At 38.9% G+C, this 21,084-nt stretch overlaps 3 protein-coding genes across 7 annotated transcripts in view; 2 read left to right on the forward strand and 1 right to left on the reverse strand.

The window, feature by feature from the left end:
• Nf1 (neurofibromin 1) overlaps positions 1-21,084 on the reverse strand; it is a 268,446-nt gene that overhangs the window by 61,349 nt on the left and 186,013 nt on the right. The window lies entirely within an intron of this gene.
• Evi2a (ecotropic viral integration site 2A) lies at positions 637-5,263 on the forward strand. Its single transcript, XM_041664522.1, has 2 exons — positions 637-820; positions 3,760-5,263. Exon 2 carries the CDS (start codon positions 3,780-3,782, stop codon positions 4,461-4,463), a length of 684 nt encoding a protein of 227 aa, XP_041520456.1. The 5' UTR covers positions 637-820; positions 3,760-3,779; the 3' UTR covers positions 4,464-5,263.
• On the forward strand, positions 4,601-20,020 carry Evi2b (ecotropic viral integration site 2B). The gene is made up of 3 exons (XM_041664520.1): positions 4,601-4,724; positions 11,026-11,120; positions 18,308-20,020. The coding sequence occupies exon 3, from the start codon at positions 18,324-18,326 to the stop codon at positions 19,671-19,673; it is 1,350 nt and encodes a 449-aa protein (XP_041520454.1). The 5' UTR covers positions 4,601-4,724; positions 11,026-11,120; positions 18,308-18,323; the 3' UTR covers positions 19,674-20,020.

A 21,084-nucleotide genomic window follows, 5' to 3' on the forward strand; every position in this document is an offset into this window, starting at 1 on the left:
TAGAGTTCTATCCAAGATACATGGAATACCTAGGGCTAGTACAGATGTTTAATAGTCTAGGTACATCACTATAGTGGAAGTAAAATTAGAAGTAAATCCAAGACTATGAAAGGATCTAAAGTGTGATATGAATGGAGAGGATCTGGTATAATCCAGGTCTCTGCTAACATCTACAGAGCCACAAAGCTGTTACCACAGAAGACAGTGTAAATCTATTCTAGACATGTCTAATCGAAGGTGATGCCAGGACCTGTGCACATACCACACCCTGCAAGCATCCTCGAGTTCAAATCACTGTTGCAGTTTCCAGTTTGAAATGCCAGTTATATGTGTGACTGGTTCTCCTATCTGACAAATACCTACAAGGACTCCACATTTATGTTTTAAAATCTGTCTGTGGCACAAAATAAAAGTCTAAAAATGATTCCAATGCCTTGATGTCTTCACATAATTTCCACCGAATAATACTAATTTCAAAAGCAAATAGCAGGCAAAAGCAATCAGCCAAAAGAGGTCAAAAGAAACAAAGTGGAAAGCCCTCCCCATTCTGGGGGTGGAGATTGCTCTACAAAGCTTCTTGTCACCCCAGAGCCAGCTAGAGCAGTTGGAGCTTCTGCCTTCCACGTGACGTGTGTTGAGTCGCAGCGGAAAGGAAATGTGTCATCTGTGGTTTGGTTTGAAAAGTGGAAAACTAGCTGTACGCATCCTCCTAAAAAACTGCAGATTTCAGTTTTGTAGTCTTCAAACTGTTCTACTTTAAGTAAGAAAAGAAGAAAAGAAGTGGTTGATTAAATAAAGAGCGTGGCAGAGCATTTGTAAGGTAGGTCATACACGTGGCTTTTCTCATTCCTTTTCTCTCATAACTCTGTTCAGATTAGTATTGAGGAAGTGTTTTTTTTTTAAGATGCATAGATCTACAAAGCAGAATTGTTGTTTTTCTATCCTATTATGGAAAATTATGTAAATAGCATAAGCAATTAGAGCTAGGAGAATTTATAATTATTAATATGAAGTTTTAAACCAGAATGAGGACTCAAATGAGTTGAAAAGTTTCATTTGTCTTTTAATTAGGGAAATATATTTCTCATTACTAGACTTTAGGCATTATAAATGTGACTAAAAATGATGAGACAAAAACAAAACCAGAAAGCCAAAACCTTGCTAACCCAACCTGGTCTCTAGGGCATAAAACAGATGTAGGAATAGTCCTCAGTTCTCAGGCATTTGTGAGCATAAGAGAAAGTCTCATTTTGTCAGCAGCTTGTTTACTGGGGCATGGCAGCACATCTGGCTGAAGACAATCAACAGCAGGCCTATTATGTGTCCCGTGGTGCACTGCTAGCATGTAGATACAGTGATGCATACTGCACTGTGAATGAACTAATGTGATTTGAATAACATACTGTAAGTCATTTTAACATTGAATGCATGAATCTACTCTGGCAGAAAATGATGGGCATTTCTTAATAACCCAATTAAAAGTGCTTCTTTTTGTGAACAACTCATAAAGTATCAAGAGAATCCTATCATTCAACTTTAAGACTGAAGCTGAATGCTTCAGTCAGAAAGTCAGAGCACTGTATCTTGAAGTGTCTACCAATAGTCATAATCCTGATAATGATCTGGATCCCAGAACATTAGATAAAAATTTTGCTGGTTTTTTCTCCCTCTCCACTCAGAGTTAGTTTACAGTTAGCATCATTTACAATATGTTATTTTTGTCTGTGCAACTTAACACACCTGTTAGTCTCAATTTCTGTTCACTAGCATTCAGATACTGTCTAGTGGCATATAGTGTCCCATAGAAAACCACCCTGTTCCACCATAGAAAATCACCCTGCTCCACTATAACTGCCAGAGTGCCACTTGGAGTGGTTTAGAGACAGAATCTCACACCCTACCCTAGACCTGAAAAAAAGACTCCCTCATATATTCCAGTTTGAAAACAACATCTATAAAACACACAGGGTGCTTAACAAGACAACCCATTCATTCTTAGAACAATCTAGTGTTTGATCTAAGTCTCCTCATTTATGCTCTGAATAAAATACTATCTCAAAAGTTGCTCTGGAGAACTCTCATAGCACAAGAAGCACCTCAGCCGAACCTGGTCACACATGCACACACGCACACATGAATGCCTTCAGCCCTGGTCACACATGCACACGTGATCCAAGGACCCAGGAGGCAGAGGCAGGCTAATCTCTTAAAGCAGAGAAACAATTCAGTTCACTAAAGGTGCCAAATGTCTCTTGCTAGGTTAGCTCTACCTAAGGCAGACAATGACAACCCTAGCAAGATCTCTAAGCAGACGGCCAATAACAGGAACTAAGAACAGACTTTTTGTCTTTTTATGTACTGGTTTCTAGAAACCTGAGTCCAAAACTAAATTTCAATTTTTGGGGGGTGGAGGGTTGAGGTGAGTGCTGGACATGAACTACTACATGAATGCATTTTCACTGTTGAATCTCAACCTTCTAACGTTAAGAGTTGCTTACACTCACAACCACTGTATTCTAAGAACCCAAAAGTCTGATAACCAATTTTTTAAAATTTTTCTTTATAATTTTTTTTTGTAGATTTGTGTTAAAATGAGGTGGGGGAAGAATGCAAGTTATAAAATGACAACAGCTGGGCAGTTGTGGCACACGCCTTTAATCCCAGCACTCAGGAGGCAGAGGCAGGTGGATCTTTGTGAGTTTGAGGCCAGCCTGGTCTACAAGAGCTAGTTCCAGGGAAGACTCCAAAGCGACAGAGAAACCCTGTCTCGAAAAATCAAAAAAATCAAAATAAAATAAAATAAAATGACAACAAAGGTGGCTGCCATTTGTAGGACTTTTAAGTACAGAAGAAATCTAGAAATCTTTTTTTTTTTTTTTTGGTTTTCGAGATGGGGTTTCACTGTAGTTTTGGAGTCTGTTCTGGAACTAGCTAGCTCTTGTAGAACAGGCTGGCCTCGAACTCATAGAGATCTGCCTGTCTCTGCCTCCCAAGTGCTGGGATTAAAGGTGTGTGCCACCACCGCCCAGCCTGAAAAAATGTTTTGTTCTTCCTGATTTCTAGATTGAGAGAACAATCCTGCCTCTGCTATTTGGAAAGTCACTGTCAACTAAAGCAATAGAGGTGGAATAAGCACACAAAGCTTCAGTCACAAAAGCTAGGACTAGATTCTAATGTCACAACTGGAAAGACCAAACAACACTTTAAATTCCTACTTGATGTACAATCTTGCTTTCAATCTCTACCAAAATCCACTCTCCTCTCCCACAAAAAGTCACTTGTAATTTCTTTTTATACTTGAAACAAAACTTTCAAGGCTAAGTTCTCCTTTACTTCAAGATGAGGACGTGCAACTCAGAGGGTGGATGCTTCAGTAAAAAAGAGCCTTAAATGAGGAATCACAAGCACAGAAGCAAAAGCAGCTCACTCCAAGCTGAGGTCTATGATGTGTCCTTAATAGGAAGATATGTAAAGCTATGATACACAGTTAAAAATGGCTAAGAGATATTTGTAAATGCTAAATTACAGCATCAAAATGTACAACAAAATTAAAATGTTTATATATAACCTAAGAGCAGGGATAGAAATTCAGTTAAAAATAAAAAAAAAAACTTCAGTTGGGAAGGGTCCAATAGCAAATAGTAGGCATGGATTTCTAATTTCCTTGCGCTGTCTCAAATGCAGTCCCATAACTACAATTATTCTGTGCTATTCTTCCACAAACTCACAAACTACTGATTGATATTGCTGTCTTAACAGATAACAGTATACCAGTGGGCATGGAGCATACAGGACGGTACCTGCGTCTCCTTTTCCTGATGACAACAGTGTGTACCTTGCCTCCAGGAACAAAAGCAAACTATAAACATCTGTTGGCTGACAATGTCACTGCTTGGGGCTCTGGTAATGAAAACAGCACGAGCAGACATCAAAGTGAGAGGAGCACAGACCCGGTCAGCCCTACAGTGGATCACAGAGTGAGCTCCACAGGCATACTTGCATCATCTCCAGCTGTGTCTTTAGCCCAGACATCTACATCGAAGTCCTCCGGGCCCCACGTCTTCAGAAACAGTTCTCCAACAGCAGAGATCATTGAAAGCACAAGCAAAAGTCATGGGGAAACTTTTAAAAAGGAAGTCTGTGAGAAAAACAACAGCAACATGGCCATGCTTATTTGCTTAATTGTAATTGCTGTACTTTTTCTTATCTGTACTCTTCTATTTCTATCAACTGTTGTTCTGGCAAACAAAGTATCATCTCTCAGAAGGTCAAAACAAGTAGGCAAGCGCCAGCCTCGGAGCAATGGTGACTTTCTGGCAAGCAGTGGGCTCTGGACTGCGGAATCGGACACTTGGAAAAGAGCAAAAGAGCTCACAGGCTCCAAGCTCCTGATGCAATCTACTGGTGTACTCCCAGCTACCAGGGAAAGGAAGCATGAAGAAGGAACTGAAAAACTCAACTAGACCACGCGTTAGGAAAGGGAAATGCAAATCAGCAATGAGGAAGGCTGGGTTGAAAAGAAAGTTGGCTGGTGGTGGTATTTAAAACCAATTGTTTGTTCAGATGTCTGATGAAAAAATCTGACGTGTAGTTTAGCATCAAAAAAACCAGAAAGGAAAATATATGTCTGCTGAAGTTACCTAAAACTTCATTTCTGTTTCACACTGCTTATTGTTTAAAAAAGCAAATAAAACAACAGCAGCAGAAGAAACTAATAGAAAGAGGTAACTAAATACTCCTGTTCAGCAACAGGTGACCTTTGTCTGAATGTACTTGAACTTGGAAGGGGTCTATTACGTCCTTAGAGCCAAGCAGATGCCATAATCCCTAGAAGTCAAATTCCTAATTGCTAAGTATAATCTTAAAACGCCAAACCTCTCCACTGATGCAAATAATTCTAATCAAACCAAATCAGACCTAATTAAAAGATGCCCATGTTTCATGGAGTGTTCCAAGGTAGCCCTGGGAAAACATGGAGAAGGGAAGAGAGAGAAGGGAAACCATGTGAAACCTGGAGACCATGTGTCTCCATTCTCTAGGTGGCAATGTAGAATTCAATTGTGTAATGCAATGGTACATTCTCACTAGATGAGGTAGAACCCATACCAGTTTGTATCCTAGCACAGCTAACATTAGGTTACTTCTCTTTACCTTTACATATGGCAGAAGACCAAAGTGCTTTTCTACTATACATAATAAACTAAAACTTCATGTTTTCCAATAAATGAAAAAAAATTAGAACAAAGTTGGCCATGTATCTTGCATTTATACCATCCTAGAATACATTATAAAAAAGAAAACAGGTGCGGGGCTGTGGTGGCGCACGCCTTTAATCCCAGCACTCGGGAGGCAGAGGCAGGCAGATCTCTGTGAGTTCGAGACCAGCCTGGTCTACAAGAGCTAGTTCCAGGACAGGCTCCAAAGCCACAGAGAAACCCTGTCTCGAAAAAAACAAAAAAAAAAACAAACAAAAAAAACAAAAAAAAAAAAAACAAAACAAAAAAAAACAAACAGGGCTGGAGAGATGCTCTTCCAGAGGTTCTGAATTCAATTCCCAGCAACCACATGGTGGCTCACAACCATCTGTAATGAGATCTGTCGCCCTCTTCTGGCGTGCGGGCAGACATGGAGGCAGAATGTTGTATACATAATAAATAAATCTTAAAAAAAGAAAACAACACAACTAAAACAGATGAGATTCACACTTACAACCGAAGGCTAAACATAAAAATGTTTTAGTGTTTAAGAGTAATATTTGAGGGCTGGGAGCATGGCTCAGTGATTAAGAGCATTGGCTGTTTTTCTTGAGGACCTGGGTTCAATTCCCAGCACCCACATGGCAGCTTACAACTGTCCGTACGTAACTCCAGTTCCACGGGATATGGTGCCTTCACATAGACATATATGCAGGTAAAATACCAATATACATAAAAATAAAACTTAAAGAAAAAATAAAAAAGGATTGAAAATATTTCTTATACATGCAAATACACATAAGTAAAAATGAAATACATTCTTTGAAAAAAAAAAGAGTAATATTTGAAGAGGCTGAAGAGATGGTTCAAAAGTGAGAGCACTGGCTGGTTTTCAAAAGGACCCAGGTTCTATTCCTAGGACTCACACAAGGCTCACAGATGGCTGTAACTCCAGTTCCAGGGGATCCTGGCTTCCTTAGACAACGGGCGTATACATTGTATACAGATATAAATGCATATACATAAAAAAACCGATATACATAAAATAATTTTAAAAAAATCATAACATTTATCTTTTGCATTCATACTATTTATTAGAAGATTAACAACAAGCACTGGCCAGGTGTGGTAGCATGCACCTGTAATCCCAACATTTGGGAAGGTCAATTAAAGGAATTCTGAATTTGAGGCTAGACTAGCATGCATAGTGAGGCCATCTCAAGCATTAACAACAACAAAACATAACAAATGCCTTAAAGTTGGTTAATATTTAGACTGCAAGGATGCTAAGTAACTTAAAATGATCAATTTCACTTTTAATTTCAAAAGCAGCATGAGTAAAGGGAAGTGAGGTGTGTGCATGTGTACATGCATTTGATCAGATCTGGTAAAAAGGTAATTGCTTAAGCTTTGAAAAAAACTGCCTTTAAGTAAAATAATAACTGACATTCAAGTCAAGCCCTTTATTTCAATAAAGCACATCACAAAAGCTGACTTGAGAAACTTTCCAAGTGTCTAGTAAAACTAAAAAGGGAAGTATCAACTAATAGCTAAGCTTCACTTAAATCCCATTCCTTAACTAGCTTTATTCTGTGCAATATGCTAGCACCAAAGAAAAGATTTTACCATAACCATATTCTCATCCCTTTATTTTTAACTGTGTGTATATACGTGTGATTGCAGCCCTCACACAGCCCTTCTGGAGCTGGAGTTACAGGTGATTATGAAGCACCTGAGGTAAGTCCTGGGCACTGGACCCAGGATCTATGCAAGTGAAGTATGCTCCTTTAAAGACTTATTATTTTATTTTACGTGAGTGTCTTGCCTGCATAATATATGTTTGTGCACCACATGCATGCAGTGTGACCCTTGGAGGCCAGAAAAAGCTGTTGAACCCCCTGGAACTGAAGTTACAAACAGTTGTGAGTTGTAAAATGGTTTGGGGAATCAAACCTGCCTGGGTCCTCTATAAGAGCAGCCAGTGCCCTTAACTGCTGAGCTATCCCTCCAGCCCCTAAACAATCCTTTCTTGATTAATGATTCATCCTGGCTACATATCAGAATAATTTTTTTTGAAACAGGGTTTCTCTGTGTAACAGGTCTGATTTTTTTTTAAAAAAAATTAATACCAATACTTAATTTCTATCCCCTACTTCTGACTACAGTTACAAGATAATTACTGGGAATTTTTTCCTAACTACTTAGATGGTATGATCCTTGACAATCACATTCACTTCTGTCAAGCTCTGTGACTTAAAACATCTTTAAATAACTATGTGTTGAGGGGCACATGCAATCAAATTTATTTTCTTTCTTAATGTGTATGGATGTTTTGCCTACATGTGTGTCTATGTACTACATGTGTGCCTGGTGCCCACAGAGGCAAAAAAAGGGCATCAGATCATCTCTGGGACTGGAGTTACAGATGGTTATGAGCTACCATGTGGGTGTTGAAATTGAACTTGATCCTCTGAAAGAGCAGCCAGTGCTCTTAACTGCTAATAACAACTTTTTTAGCAATTTACTACCAGCTTTAAAACAAACAAACAAACAAACACTCATCCCCTAAACAGTAAATCATAACAACATTACACCAGGTAAAGCAAAATGTCAACAAAATGAAAAAGTAAAGCACGAGAGACAGAAAGATCAGGGTACACTACTGTCTTTTTTCCTCCTATTACCTCTTGTTTCTTTGTTCTAGTTCTTTTGCTTTTAGGGGGTAAGTGGGTGGAGTGAGTCTTTTGTTTATGACAGGATGTTCTGTAACTCAGGCTGGCCTCAAATTCACTACATATAATGATCTCCAAGACACTTGAGCCTCCTGCTCTACCACCTTAGTGCTGAGATTGCAGGCATGTATCATCTATCATCAAGCCAGATTCTGGTTGTCTTTTCAAGAGTAAAACTGGCCTTCCTTTTCCATCTCTCTGCCAAAGAGGTAGCTGCTGTCATGGCTCCTCTCCTCCCCCTTCTGTCTGTCTGTTTCCCTCTCCCCCCCCCTTCTCCCTTCTCCCTTTCCCCCTTCATAACTAAATAAATATCCAACTTTACTCTGGAAAAAAAAAAGTAAAACAGATTAAAAATGACTATGGGCAATGTTCTCATTTTATGCAAATTAAATATCTGAGGTTGGATGAAAGAATGACTCAGTTATCCTCTTTGAGATAACTGTTATAAACAAATACTTGTCAGAGGAAATTAAAACAAAACAACCTTTTCCTAAAGACAAGGAATTGACAAAGAAACTACCTTCATATTAAACATATTGATCAACCATTTTAAATAAAACAGAAGACTTTTATGCGCTAGAGGAGTATTTAAAATTCATGACTCCATATTTGGTTTGTTAGCATACACCCTAAGCATGATGCCTTCTGTGGGAGTTTATAAAAAGAAGGGTTAAAGATGGCTACAGTTTCATAATTTCCTAAGTTGATTTCAAACGAAACAATTTTTATTTTCCACTCCTAGATAAAATGATTAACATCTTAATCTAAAGATTTAAAAGTAAATTAAAAATACTAAATTAAATCAGAAGTAGGAACACATGCCTTTAGCCCTAGCACATGGGAGACAGAAACAGGCAGATCTCTGTAAGTTCCAGGCCAACCTGGTCTACTGAGCAAGTTCTAAGACATCCAGGGTTACAAAGAGAAATCCTGTCTTGAAAACCAACCAATAGCTAGGTGGTGGCACACGCCTTTAATCTCAGCACTCGGGAGGCAGAGGCAGATGGATCTCTGTGAATTCCAGGCCAACCTGGTCTACGGAGCAAGTTCCAGGGGACAGCCATAGTTACACAGAGAAACTCTGTCTCAAAAACCAACCAATCAACCAACTAACCAACAAAATCTAATTTAAAACCTTTGCAACAGAAGGCGTGATGGTGGCACCTGTCATCCCAGCACTTGGGCTGCTGAAACAAGAACAGTGAAAATTCAAGATCAGTCTGGGGCACATGATTAGACAAACTTTCTCTCTCCAATGAAAAAGATTGCTTTATAGGGGCTGGAGAGATGGCTCAACGGTTAAGAGTACTGGCTGTTCTTCCAGAGGACCTGAGTTCAATTCCCAGCAATCATACAGTGGCTCATAACCGTCTGTCCGTAATGAGATCTGGTGACCTCTTCTGGTATGCAGTGTACATGCAGACAGAACACTGTATACTTAATAAAATAAATAAATCTCAAAAAGACTGCTTTATAACATTTTTATTGCATTCTACTATTCTTTTCTCTCTATCTCTCCCTCTCCCTCTCTCTTTCTTGAGACAGGGTTTCTCTGTAGCTTTGGAGCCTGTCCTGGAACTAGTTCTTGTAGACCAGGCTGGCCCCGAACTCACAGAGATCCACCTGCCTCTGCCTCCCGAATGCTGGGATTAAAGGCTTGCGCCACAATGCCTAGCTGCATTCTATTATTCTTTCTGTACCAAGTTATAAGTCACTTAAAGTTAAGAATTAAATCCTAATAACCCATGTTCCTTGACAGTGACTAGTCTGAAAGTGTCCCATGTATTGATATTTACTGTATCTACCATGCATGAGGATTTAAATCCCATAATAAATTAGGATTACAATTTCTACTTTTTAGATCAGGAAGAGGCTAGGAGAAGACTTGCTTAGGGAAACTTTCATTTAGAGAGACTCACACTCTTCAATTACTTTGCTTAGTCTTATCTAAAATTTCTTATTTAAAAAAGTTTTTGGGAGACTGGAAAGATAGCTTAATAAATAGTTAAAAGGAGCTTGCTGTTTTTCTAGAGGATCTGAGTTCGCTGTGTCCAGGTACAGCTCACAACCAAGAACAGCTCAGTTTAAGAGGATCCACCATCTTCTTCTCCAGCACCCTATTCTGGTCTCTAAGGGTACCCACACACATGTGGCATACCTGTACATAAAAATTAAAATAGATTTTTTTAAAAGTAGTATTGGAGCTAGGCAGTGGTGGCACAGTCCTTTAAACCCAGCACGTGGGAGGCAGAAGCAGGCAAATCTCTGTGAGTTCAAGGCCAGCCTGGTCTACAAAAGACAGTTCCCAGATAAGCTGTAAAGTTCCAGAGAAACCCTGTCTTGAAAAACCGGAAGAAAAAAAAAGTAGTATTGGGGCTAAAGCTAGGGCACTTGGCAGAGCTGCTGCCTAGTGAGTGGTGTTTACTTGCAAGCACTGGATAAGATGATGCTTCTTATGGTGACCAGTGTTTTTTTTTTTTTTTTTTGCTTTTTTCGCGACAGGGTTTCTCTGTGGTTTTGGAGCCTGGTTTTGTCCTGGAACTAGCTCTTGTAGACCAGGCTGGCCCCGAACTCACAGAGATCCACCTGCCTCTGCCTCCCGAGTGCTGGGATTAAAGGCATTGCCCCACCACCGCCGGACTTGGCCAGTGTATCTTAATAGTATTTCCTCGTCAGCATCACTCAAGTGAGGTACAGGCAGAGCACAAGCCAACTGAAGTATAATTAAGCAATTTTCAACAATTTGATTTTGATATTATTTTAGTATTTTAGTGCTGTGGGTCACACACAAAGCTTCCTCCATATAATTAAATACCACTCACTTTTTCCAATTAAGAAATTAGCCTTTGGGGAAACTCAGCTATAAACCTCTCCTTAGAAAACTAATTTCTCGACAGGACTCCATTCTGAGTATTTGGATTCTAGAATCACATGACCGGAGAGCAATGGATGCTTATTTATAAACATCAGTTAAAAGCACTTGCGCTATATAGACTGCGTTTCAAAAGTGGCTCTGTTGAAGGAGTCCATTTCTTAGTCATTCTGTGGCTTATTGCACTTCCTGGAACTGCTACTGATAAACTTCCTCTGCTACACAGAAACCATTTCAGTGTGCTAGAGGACCATTTCTACTCTGAGTCACCAACGTGTCCTGTGGGACCAAGAGTCTGCATCGTGCGAGAGAAGCTAGCAGGTAAGAAGACCTACACAGGCCACTTCATTTCATTTTTGCTTATCGGAAATTTATTTTAAGAATCAAGTATCATTAATGTTTTACAGTTGAATTCAGCTCTTGACAGTTTAAAGATGACTACAGAAGGGTTTTTTTTGTGGCTCTGCTATACAGAATTTTAAGAATTTATGTTCAGGGTTGATATTATCTGAAAGATTTTTATCAAGGTTTTACTATTACCAGCCCCTTGAAGTTTACCCAGTCAAAATATCTGTTAACATTATTTTAATAATTTAAAAAAACTTAAAGTTAAAAATAAAATAAATTCCATGACTGAATTAACAGCCTTGAAAATACTGCTGAAGAATTCTAGGGGCTGGGACGACAGGTCGGTGGCAGAGCTTCCCAACATGTGTAATGCCCTGGGTCTGAGCTGCAGTACCACAAAGGAGAAAAAAAGAGGCTAATTTACTGTCTATAATAGCTTTCTTCTCATACAGATTTAAATTATCGTATCAATTTACTTTTTCTTTCTTTCTTTTTTTTTTTTTTTAAAGAAGTCAGGGTTTCAATATGTAGGCCAGTCTGGCCTCTATCTCAAGAGATTCTTTTGTCTTTATATCACAAGTACTAGGAATAAAAGCATGAACCACCATGCCTAGCCTAAATTATTTTTATTTGCTTATCCCTTTTAGTTTATACACTATGGGAAAGAAATTAGATGAATACTTACTATGTGTTTTTTTATATAAAAGGAATTTTATATGTAAGTAATGATTATGACCTACAACCATTATGTCATTTAAAAAGCTCCATAAAGCAAAACTAGTATGAGAAAACAGGCATGCAAATATTCACATCCTCCATGTGCTTATCCCATATACTCTAAACTGATCTAGTTAAGAATATAAAGACACTCACACTAGCTCAGAATTGAGTATAATAGAGGGTTATAAAAAAAGAAGAAAAAAAAAGAAAAAAAATATAAAGACAAAAACAGCCACAGAAAAAACATTTTGTGCCAGTGGTGGTGGCAAACGCCTTTAATCCCAGCACTTGGGATGCAAAGGCAGGTGAAACTGTGAGTTCAAAGCCAGCCTGGTCTATAAGAGCTAGTTCCAAGACAGCTAGGACTACACAGAGAAACCCTGTCTTGAAAAACCAAAAAATAAAAAAATAAAAAAGTAATGCATGTTAAATAAACAAAAAAATAAAGATGCTTTTTTTTTTTTGATTTTTTCAAGACAGGGTTTCTCCATAGTTTTTGGTTCCTGTCCTGGAACTAGCTCTTGTAGAGCAGGCTGGCCTCGAACTCCCAGAGATCTGCCTGTCTCTGCCTCCCGAGTGCTGGGATTAAAGGCATGCTTTTAAGCTTAGATTTGTCTGAAACAGGGCTAGTCTCAAGTTTAACAGTTTCTATGTTTTCAGCAAGTTCCTACATAATTCTACTTAGAAATACCATGTGAGCAACTGTCATCTTGCTAAATATAAATCTGATGCCTTTGAAGGCTCAATCTTTTTTAAAAAGTACCACAAAATACTCAGTAAACTGTAATTATGACAGTTTATATGCTAACCATTCAAAACTCCTAAACACAGACCCCTGCGACTGATGTGGGTTTTCTGGTATTTTTTTTTCCTACTCTTCATGTAAGCCTAGCTCCAAAAGTTACCTACACTGTCCCAAAGACCTTCCAAGAGTCTCTTTCTGACACAAAGCCTTTCTCATTCCGAACTCTATAAAAGGCTCCAGCATGTCACAGAAGACAAAGGTACATGGTTCCACATTGGTGCCACTGCTTAGAGCTGTGACAGTTTGCTAAGTTAACCAACTGTTCTCTGTTTAATCTGGAAGATGAAAAGATAATCACCTAGGTCATGCAAATGGATCCTTTTAGCCAGGAATTTTCTTGGTGTTCAGTAATAATGTGCTAATATTACTGATTAATTAAAGATGGCCCTAAAAACACTACTTGGAATTCAAAATCAATTTCCTTTTCTGGTTTCTTCTTTTTATGGCTTCAAAATTTCACTGGTTAGAGATAACACTAATACTATTTATCTCTTATGTTTACTATAACTTATTTTTCTTGCATTTGGGGGGGCGGTTCAAGACAGGGTTTCTCTGTAGCTTTGGAGCATGTCCTGGAACTCGATCTGTAGACCACACGCCTCGAACTCACAGAGACTCACTTGCCTCTGCCTCCCAAATGCTGGGATTAAAGGCATGCACCACTACTATCTGGCTTTATTGCTGTTTTTGGTTGGTTGGTTTTGTTTTTTGGGAGACAGGTTTCACTCTTGTCTAGCCTGAAACCCCCAAGCAGAACTAGTTGGCCTCAGATTTAGTGATTTGCCTGCCTCAGCCTCCCAGAATAAAAGGTATGCACTTTCACACCCAGCTATAACTTAGTTTTCTTACATCAAAATAACTGAAAGACATGATATTTTATGTGTTTGTTTGAGACAGGGCCTCACTGTGTAGCTTTGGCTGGCCTGGATCTCCCAAAGTATGCCAGTCTAGCCTCCATTTCAGAGATTCACTAGCCTCTGCCTCCAGTGCTGAAAATAAAAACCTGAGCCACGATGCATAGTTCAAAGACAAACTTTTTGATGCAACTATCTATACTTGCCTTTTTCCTTTAGGAATTCTTTTCAAAGTTAGATTCCTTATAAAAAAGATGTATTTCTTATCATAGCCAATTTAACAGGAACAATTTTACTTAGGTATTTTTGTGGTACTGGGGATCAAATTCAGGGTCTTGTGTATAGTAGGCAATCACTGGAGCCCTGAGCCCTGGCAGCATGTGACAAGTACATGTCTAACGCCAGGGAGCTTCTTCTTCACTGTAGCGGTGCTTCAAATACTGGTTCACTAAAACAATGTACATTCTCCTTTTAAAAAATAAAAATAAATTTCTGGGGGGAAAAAGGACCAAAATGACAGATTTAAACCTCAGGTGTCAGTCTAAAACACAGAGAGAAATGTTGCTATAACATTTATAATATAATAGAGAAATCTGGATTTTCTTGAGCTGATTAAAGAATTTCTAAGAAAAGTCTATACAGACCATGCATACATTTTTCGTAGTTAGCAGGCATAGTTCTGGGTAATATCAGGGACAGTGAGGGTGGAAGAAATCTTAAGAACCCTTGCAGCAGACAAGGGATCCTGTAATGACCTGGGTGGTCCACGCAGGCCAGTGATGGGGAATAACAGTTACTAACTCCTCGTTTACCCAGGTCAGTCTCTCCCTAACTTCATTTTACCTACTTAATAACTTCTTGATAATTAATAAGCAACTACCATTTCCAACTTTCTTCTTCTTCAATACTTTTTCTAATCGATTTATCCTTTCCCACATATCTGCCGTATCCTAAAACTTCTGTAGAACTTCCCTTTAGTGTTCTATTTTTTAAAATTATTTTCATTCCCATTTCTAATATTCTAAATTTTTATCCCTTTTCTATCCCCTGCCCCAAATTCAACTGACCACCATCTTTCTCTGCAGAAACAGTGCACACTTTAGGCACAAACCCGTTACATAGTTTGCACGTACATTTAATAACTCTGTGTATTACAGATAGTGCTGGCTTCCAACACCTCTGAAAGTAAGTCAGATTCCTCTCCCCAAAATTATTAAATCCCACATTTCTTCTTTTTGTCTTGATACTTCTTTTCTAGAGTATTCTGATCTGCTTTAATAAGACTTTCACAGATTCTAGTATTCTGCTGCAGCATATCACAGGAGGGCACATAGCTAAGCGATGAGCCAGAGAAAGTGGTAGGGTATTTGAAAACTGAGTTTTGCTTTTACTACGACTGATAAGTGGAAACAAAACAATGAAGTTTCTGACTTCCTACTGACATTAAAGGTGATGAACCTATCAAAATTTGATCTTACAAACCAAACTGGGTTTTATAATTATGTTCCTGTTTTGGCTAGTTCTTCCTCTATTTCCTTTTTCAGCTCACTAAAAAGAGGAACCGTATGGTTTCTTTATTTTAAGCAAAGTCACAAAAGAGGAAACATTTTTAGCTAGAGACAATTCATGGCCTATATCTTCTGCTGCTTTGGAAAGCATTTTCTAACAACATTTACAAAATGAAACTCTGAACATCATTTTCTAACCAAACCTTTTTTGGGTAACCTAAAAAAATTACTGTGTGGAACAGCATGAATGATGACCATCTAGAGATGAGTCAGACCTTCATATCCATGCCAAAAATTTCAAATGTTTCCTTGTAAGAACCTTGAAAAAGGAATAAAAATCAGAATTTTTTACTTAAATTTTATTTTCTATGCTTATATTATGGTAGAAATCTTAGTAGAAAGTAGAAGTGAGCCAGGTGGTGGTGGTGCACACTTTAATTCCAGCACTTGGTGGCAAAAACAGGTGGATCTCTATGAGTTTGAGGCCAGCCTGGTCTACAGAATGAGTTCCAGGACAGCCAGGGCTATACGGAGAAACCCTGTTTCAAAAAACCAACATAAATAAATAAAAGTGAAATGGCAAAGAACCAAGAGGCCTAGCACAGATTAAATATTTACTGAACAACTAATATAAAAGGTATAGGGGATCAACATAAGAAAACATGAGCAGTAAGAGACCAGAGAGAATGTAGGCTTCAGAATCACATTGTCTTGGGTACAAATTCTCAGGCTATTACTAACAGTCACACTCCAGACAAATTGCTCAACTCATTCCACTTTGCTTGCAGCAAAGGACACAAATCACAAATTTATGGCATACTTATATATGTATTTTCTTCCTTTGTTTCTTTCTACCTTCATGAATATTTTTTAAAAAAAATTTGTTTGAGGTGATGAGAATAATAATAATAGAAAATGTGAAACATAATTTTTAAAAACCTCACAATTATTTAGGCAAAGAGAAGTAAGAGTGAGGTATCCTAAGAAAGAAGCAAGTCAGTAAGATCAGAGGAAATTCAGGAAACAGCTATTTGTAGCTGTGGTAAGTTACAGAGAACTTGGTTTAAGAAGGGGAATTTAAATTGAGGTCTAGAAGATGAAGACAGGTTCAGATCAGTCTGGTCTATAGAGTAAGTTCCGAGATATCCAGGGCTACATAGAGACACCCTGTCTTGAAAAACAAAACAAGAGATAGGTTCAGACATGTAGTCAGCAGGGAAGAGGACTAGGCAAAACAAAACAAAACAAAAAACAAAACAAAAAACCCCAACACAGTTGAAGACATTAAAAGATGACATAATTTAATATGGAATCTTTTAAGAAGCATGTAAGCATCTAGGAAGCATGAAAGAAAGTTAAAGCTTGGTTTGTAAGTTTTTCTCTAGACAGAAACAGTGACTCCTTACATGAAGTAGCAACCAGATCATACATGTTAAGAGTAATTAATCAGCACCAGGCAAGGGAATTCAAAGACATCTGTTTTAAATTTTAGGCTTCAAGCACTAGAAAGTAAATACAAAGGAAGAGACAGACAAAGAAAAAAAAAAACATTTTCTCTTGTAAGTTCAGGTCCTTTCAGCTCAAGTTTGAGATCCTAGCACTCAGGAAGTTGAGACAGAAGGGGTTTCTTAAAACACAAAAGAAGGAAAGAAGGAAGAAGGGGGGGGGGAGCAGAGGGAGGGGAGGGGAAAGGAGAGGAAGGGAGGAGAGGGGTAGGAAAGGAGAGACCAAGAAGGATGTCATGTCTCATTATCTACTATACTATCTATCTACCTACCGTACTAGTGGTAGATGGATACTATTCAAATTGTCAAAATCCTTTATTATACCTTTGGAGTCATAGAAAAACTAGTTTCTTATATACGCCAACTAGTATCTAACAGCACTGCTATTTGAGACAGCTGACAATGGGGTGTATGTGTGATGATGTCCAGAACAAGCCCATTATACTCAGCGCTGACAATGTCAGCACAGGGCTCACTTTAGAGTGTGAGGCAACTGAAAACAGCTAAATTAAGTGACCTTACATGCAGAGTTAAGCAGACAGAGTACAACTTTGGAACTTAAGTTGTCAAGGTTCAGCATCTACTACATCCCACAAAAAGACAGCTGACAAGCCTATATTGTGCCCCACCTCTCCTGTGCATGCCTTCTGGGCTGGGAAGTGTGTGTGTGTGTGTGTGTGTGTGTGTGTGTGTGTGTGTGTTTAACTGGTTCTTATTTATAGTAGTCTAAGATTTAGATCTGCTTCAACATCTCTGGGAAATCTTCCCAAAGTCTTCCCAGGCCAAATCAGTTCCTCTGTTCATCTACTGAGTATGAAGAAACATCAAATCACTACAATTACTTTTATGATTTTGAGACAGGGTCTCTCTATGTAGCTCTGGCTATCCTGGAGTCCTGTGAGTTCCAACACACACACACACACACACACACACACACACACACACACACACACCATGCTGGCTTTGAACTCACAGAGATTGCCTGCTGTTGCTGGAAGGATTAAAGACATGCACCCAGCTGGAAATTCACTTTTTAAAAATATGCCGAATTTGCTGATCATGAGATAGATGAGATGTCCACTAAAGAAGTTATATAAATGGACTCACAAAGGAGTTGTAGGCTGGATGTGCAGGTTTGGTCGTTATAGAACAAGGCTGAGAGTGGAAACAGAGGAGCAGAATAAAGAAAAGTGAAAGAGAGTGGGAGACTGACTATCAAGCATCTGTATTGAGGTGACTGCGGAAAGAAAGGGATGACTACAGTAGTAGGAAAGAAGACCACGACAGAGCTGCTGAACCGCTGGTGAAGGGATAGCCAGTAAGGTCAAACGTGAAGAACAGAGTAAGGGAGAAGAAAGGAAAGACAACAGTTTAAGGCACCATGGTCACTGGTGCTCTCCGCTGAGGCAGACCACTTATTTGTAGAAACAGAGTGAACAGAGTAGAGAGCACATGGGTCAAGCGGTTGAGCTTACACACTTGAGGACAGAGTGAAGGAGTGGAATCTAAGGAAGCTAGAGGGGCTGCCAGTTTAAGTGGGGGATTTTATAAAAGAATTAAGACTACTTCCCGGGAACTCCAAACGCTGTAGTATGAACTGGAATATTACATTCTGTCAAGTATAAACCAGAGTAAATACTAACCAAAGGCCTAACCACTCTATTTCAGGTAATGAAGAGTCAAATGTAATTAGACATTAAGATGATAGCTAACCATCTTTCTTTTCTCTCCCCTTTTCTCTCTTTTTCACTGTGAAATCACTGGTAAGGAGGGAACATTCTGAAATGGATTCCAAGTATTTTGTCTTAATTTTGCTTTGTCAATACCTGAGCAATACATTTTTCTCAGAGACAGAAGCAGTTACAACAAAGCAGCAACCACAGTCCACTTCACTTACACCATCAATGTTATATGATGCAACTAATTCTCAAAACACAGCAGGGAATACTTTAAGTCAAACAACACAAGTCAATGTTTCTTCCGGACGACATATACTGCCTGACAAAATCACTCCTGGACAACCAGTTGCTTATGTCTCTTCTACAGAACCAGTATTGCACACTTCTGCAAGACCACTTACCTATAACATCACCAGACAAGCAATATCAACAATCAACAGCTCCTTCCCACAAACATCACTACCTGCGTTCACTTTGGCCAATCAATCATCACCTTCTACCCATAATTCTACTAGACAATCACCAAGACCTCCTGTTTATGCTTCTACACAACAACCACGGTCATCTGCTCCTACCTCTTCTGGGAAATCCGTACTGCAGACTGTTCATAATCAATCCATAAAACCAACACCAACTATTTATTCACCTAAGACTAGCAACTCACCAAGGAACACACCACCGTTCACTTTAGAACCAACACGTGGCAAAGGAACTGCACAAAAAACCAAATACAATGTAGTAGCTGCTATATTAATTGGTACAATAATAGTTTCTATGTTAGTAGCTATACTCATGGTTATACTGTGGAAATACTTGAGAAAACCAGTTTTAAATGATCAAAACTGGGCAGGCAGGTCTCCATTCGCGGATGGAGAAACACCAGACATGTGCATGGATAACATTAGAGAGAGCGAAGCATCCACAAAACGCGCATCAGTTGTTTCACTTATGACTTGGAAGCCAAGCAAAAGCACACTGTTAGCAGATGACTTAGAAGTTAAGCTCTTTGAATCAAGTGAACACATCAATGATACCAATAACCTCAAAACTGAGAGTGGAAAAGATCAAATAAATTGTGTATCAGAAGACAGTGCTGATCGGTCAACAATTGGCACAGCTATATCTTCTTCAGATGACGTAGATCTGTCCTTGCCACCTCCTCTTCTTGATCTGGATGGGCACCTATCTGACAAGCCTACAGTAGTAATTGTACCTCCTCTACCAAATGATTCTACCAATCTCCAATCATCTCCAGATAGTCTAAATCGAGCATGTGAAGATCAAGATCAACAGCCATTTCCGCCACCCCCTGACTCTAACTTGTCTCTGTCAGCACTGGATCGTATAAACAGTCAAGAGTCTAATCACGAGATTCAGCACCATGAGTTCTCTATTCCTGAGTTCCATCAGGATCTCACCGACTCCCTGCCACCACCACCTCCAGAGCTGTTGTAAAGTGACGGCATGCTTTTGAGCTTGTGCTCCATCCTGAGATGACTCCATCCTGTTCCTGTTCATGGTACAACACACAGAACATGTCAACTGGTCACCCATTGGCTTCTGTTTAGGAACTATCTGACACCTGAGTGAAGCCAATGTACACAGGTAGATTATTAGAGTGGTATATTACCAGCTATAGAAATTATTTTCAAAGCAGAGTGTCTTTTATATATGTGAATAACACATATGTCAATAACATAACCATTTTGGAAACATGTAATCTATATATACTTACTGCTACCCAATAGATTTTCCCCTTGAAAGGCTGTATATAAACTTGTGTTGACTAAATAAAATTTTATTTTTCCATCTCAAAATTTTGGGTGTAGTAGAAATAAGAAATCTTAAATAGTCTTAAGTTTTAATACTTCAAATACTAAATATTTTTGATTTATGGGAATGAGAGATTATATGTCTAAGAACAAGTCATTTCCAGTTTTGTTTTTCCTGAAACACATAGACACAAAATCATATAAAATGAAATCAGAGGGCTGTGCTGGGGAGCATTTACCCTGAAAAAGTAAGGACCTACCATAAAATGCACACATTTTTTTTTTATAACTAAAAATTTATGTGTATGAGTGTTTTGCCTGCACGTATACATATGCACCATACATATGCCTGGTGCTTGAGGAGATCAGAAGACAATGCTGGGTGCAGGATCCCCTGATCAGGTGTTACTGATGTTTATCAACTACCATGTGGGTGCTGGGAACTGAATCTGAACCTTTTGCAAGAGCAGTAAGTGCTCTTAACCACTGCAACTCCTTTACTCTTCTTTCCTACTCCTAGTCTTCCTCAAATGACACTGTTTTTACTTATTTTGTATGCTGGGGAGTGGGGGGTAAAGGTGCAAGGAGACAAGTGGCTTTTGGAGGTTGGAGGACAATTTGTGGAAGCTGATTTTCTCCTTCCACCCCAAGGACAGAATTCAGAACTCAGGTCATCAGTCTTGATGTGTGATAGTTTGATTGTATTCTGACAATAAAGTTTGCTTTGAATCAAAGGGTGGAGCTAGCCACTAACTGACCAAAATTAACCATAGAGGTTTTGGGGACTTAGGAAGTAGTAAGGTGGGGCTGAGAGAGGATCTCGGCCTTTTTGGAAGAAGGAACAGAGGAGGTAGGAAGTCCCTGGTGGTTGCTCTGTTGCTTCTCTGTTTTTCAGGTTCGTACCCTGATAACTGACTCCCAATTTTTTATTGATAAAGAATAATTAGATGAATGCATTAAGCACCTTTTATTCACTGAGCCATCTCACTGGACCCAAAATGTAGATTTTTTTAAAAACATGCTAGGGAAGCATGAACTAATCACTTAGACAAAATCAAGTGCTATGGAGGAAAGGAGAGAAAAAACAGAAGTGG

The sequence above is a fragment of the Microtus oregoni genome, unplaced genomic scaffold, assembly GCF_018167655.1.
Source record: "Microtus oregoni isolate MIOR12 unplaced genomic scaffold, Mior012 000015F_ref0000493, whole genome shotgun sequence".
NCBI lineage: Eukaryota > Metazoa > Chordata > Mammalia > Rodentia > Cricetidae > Microtus > Microtus oregoni.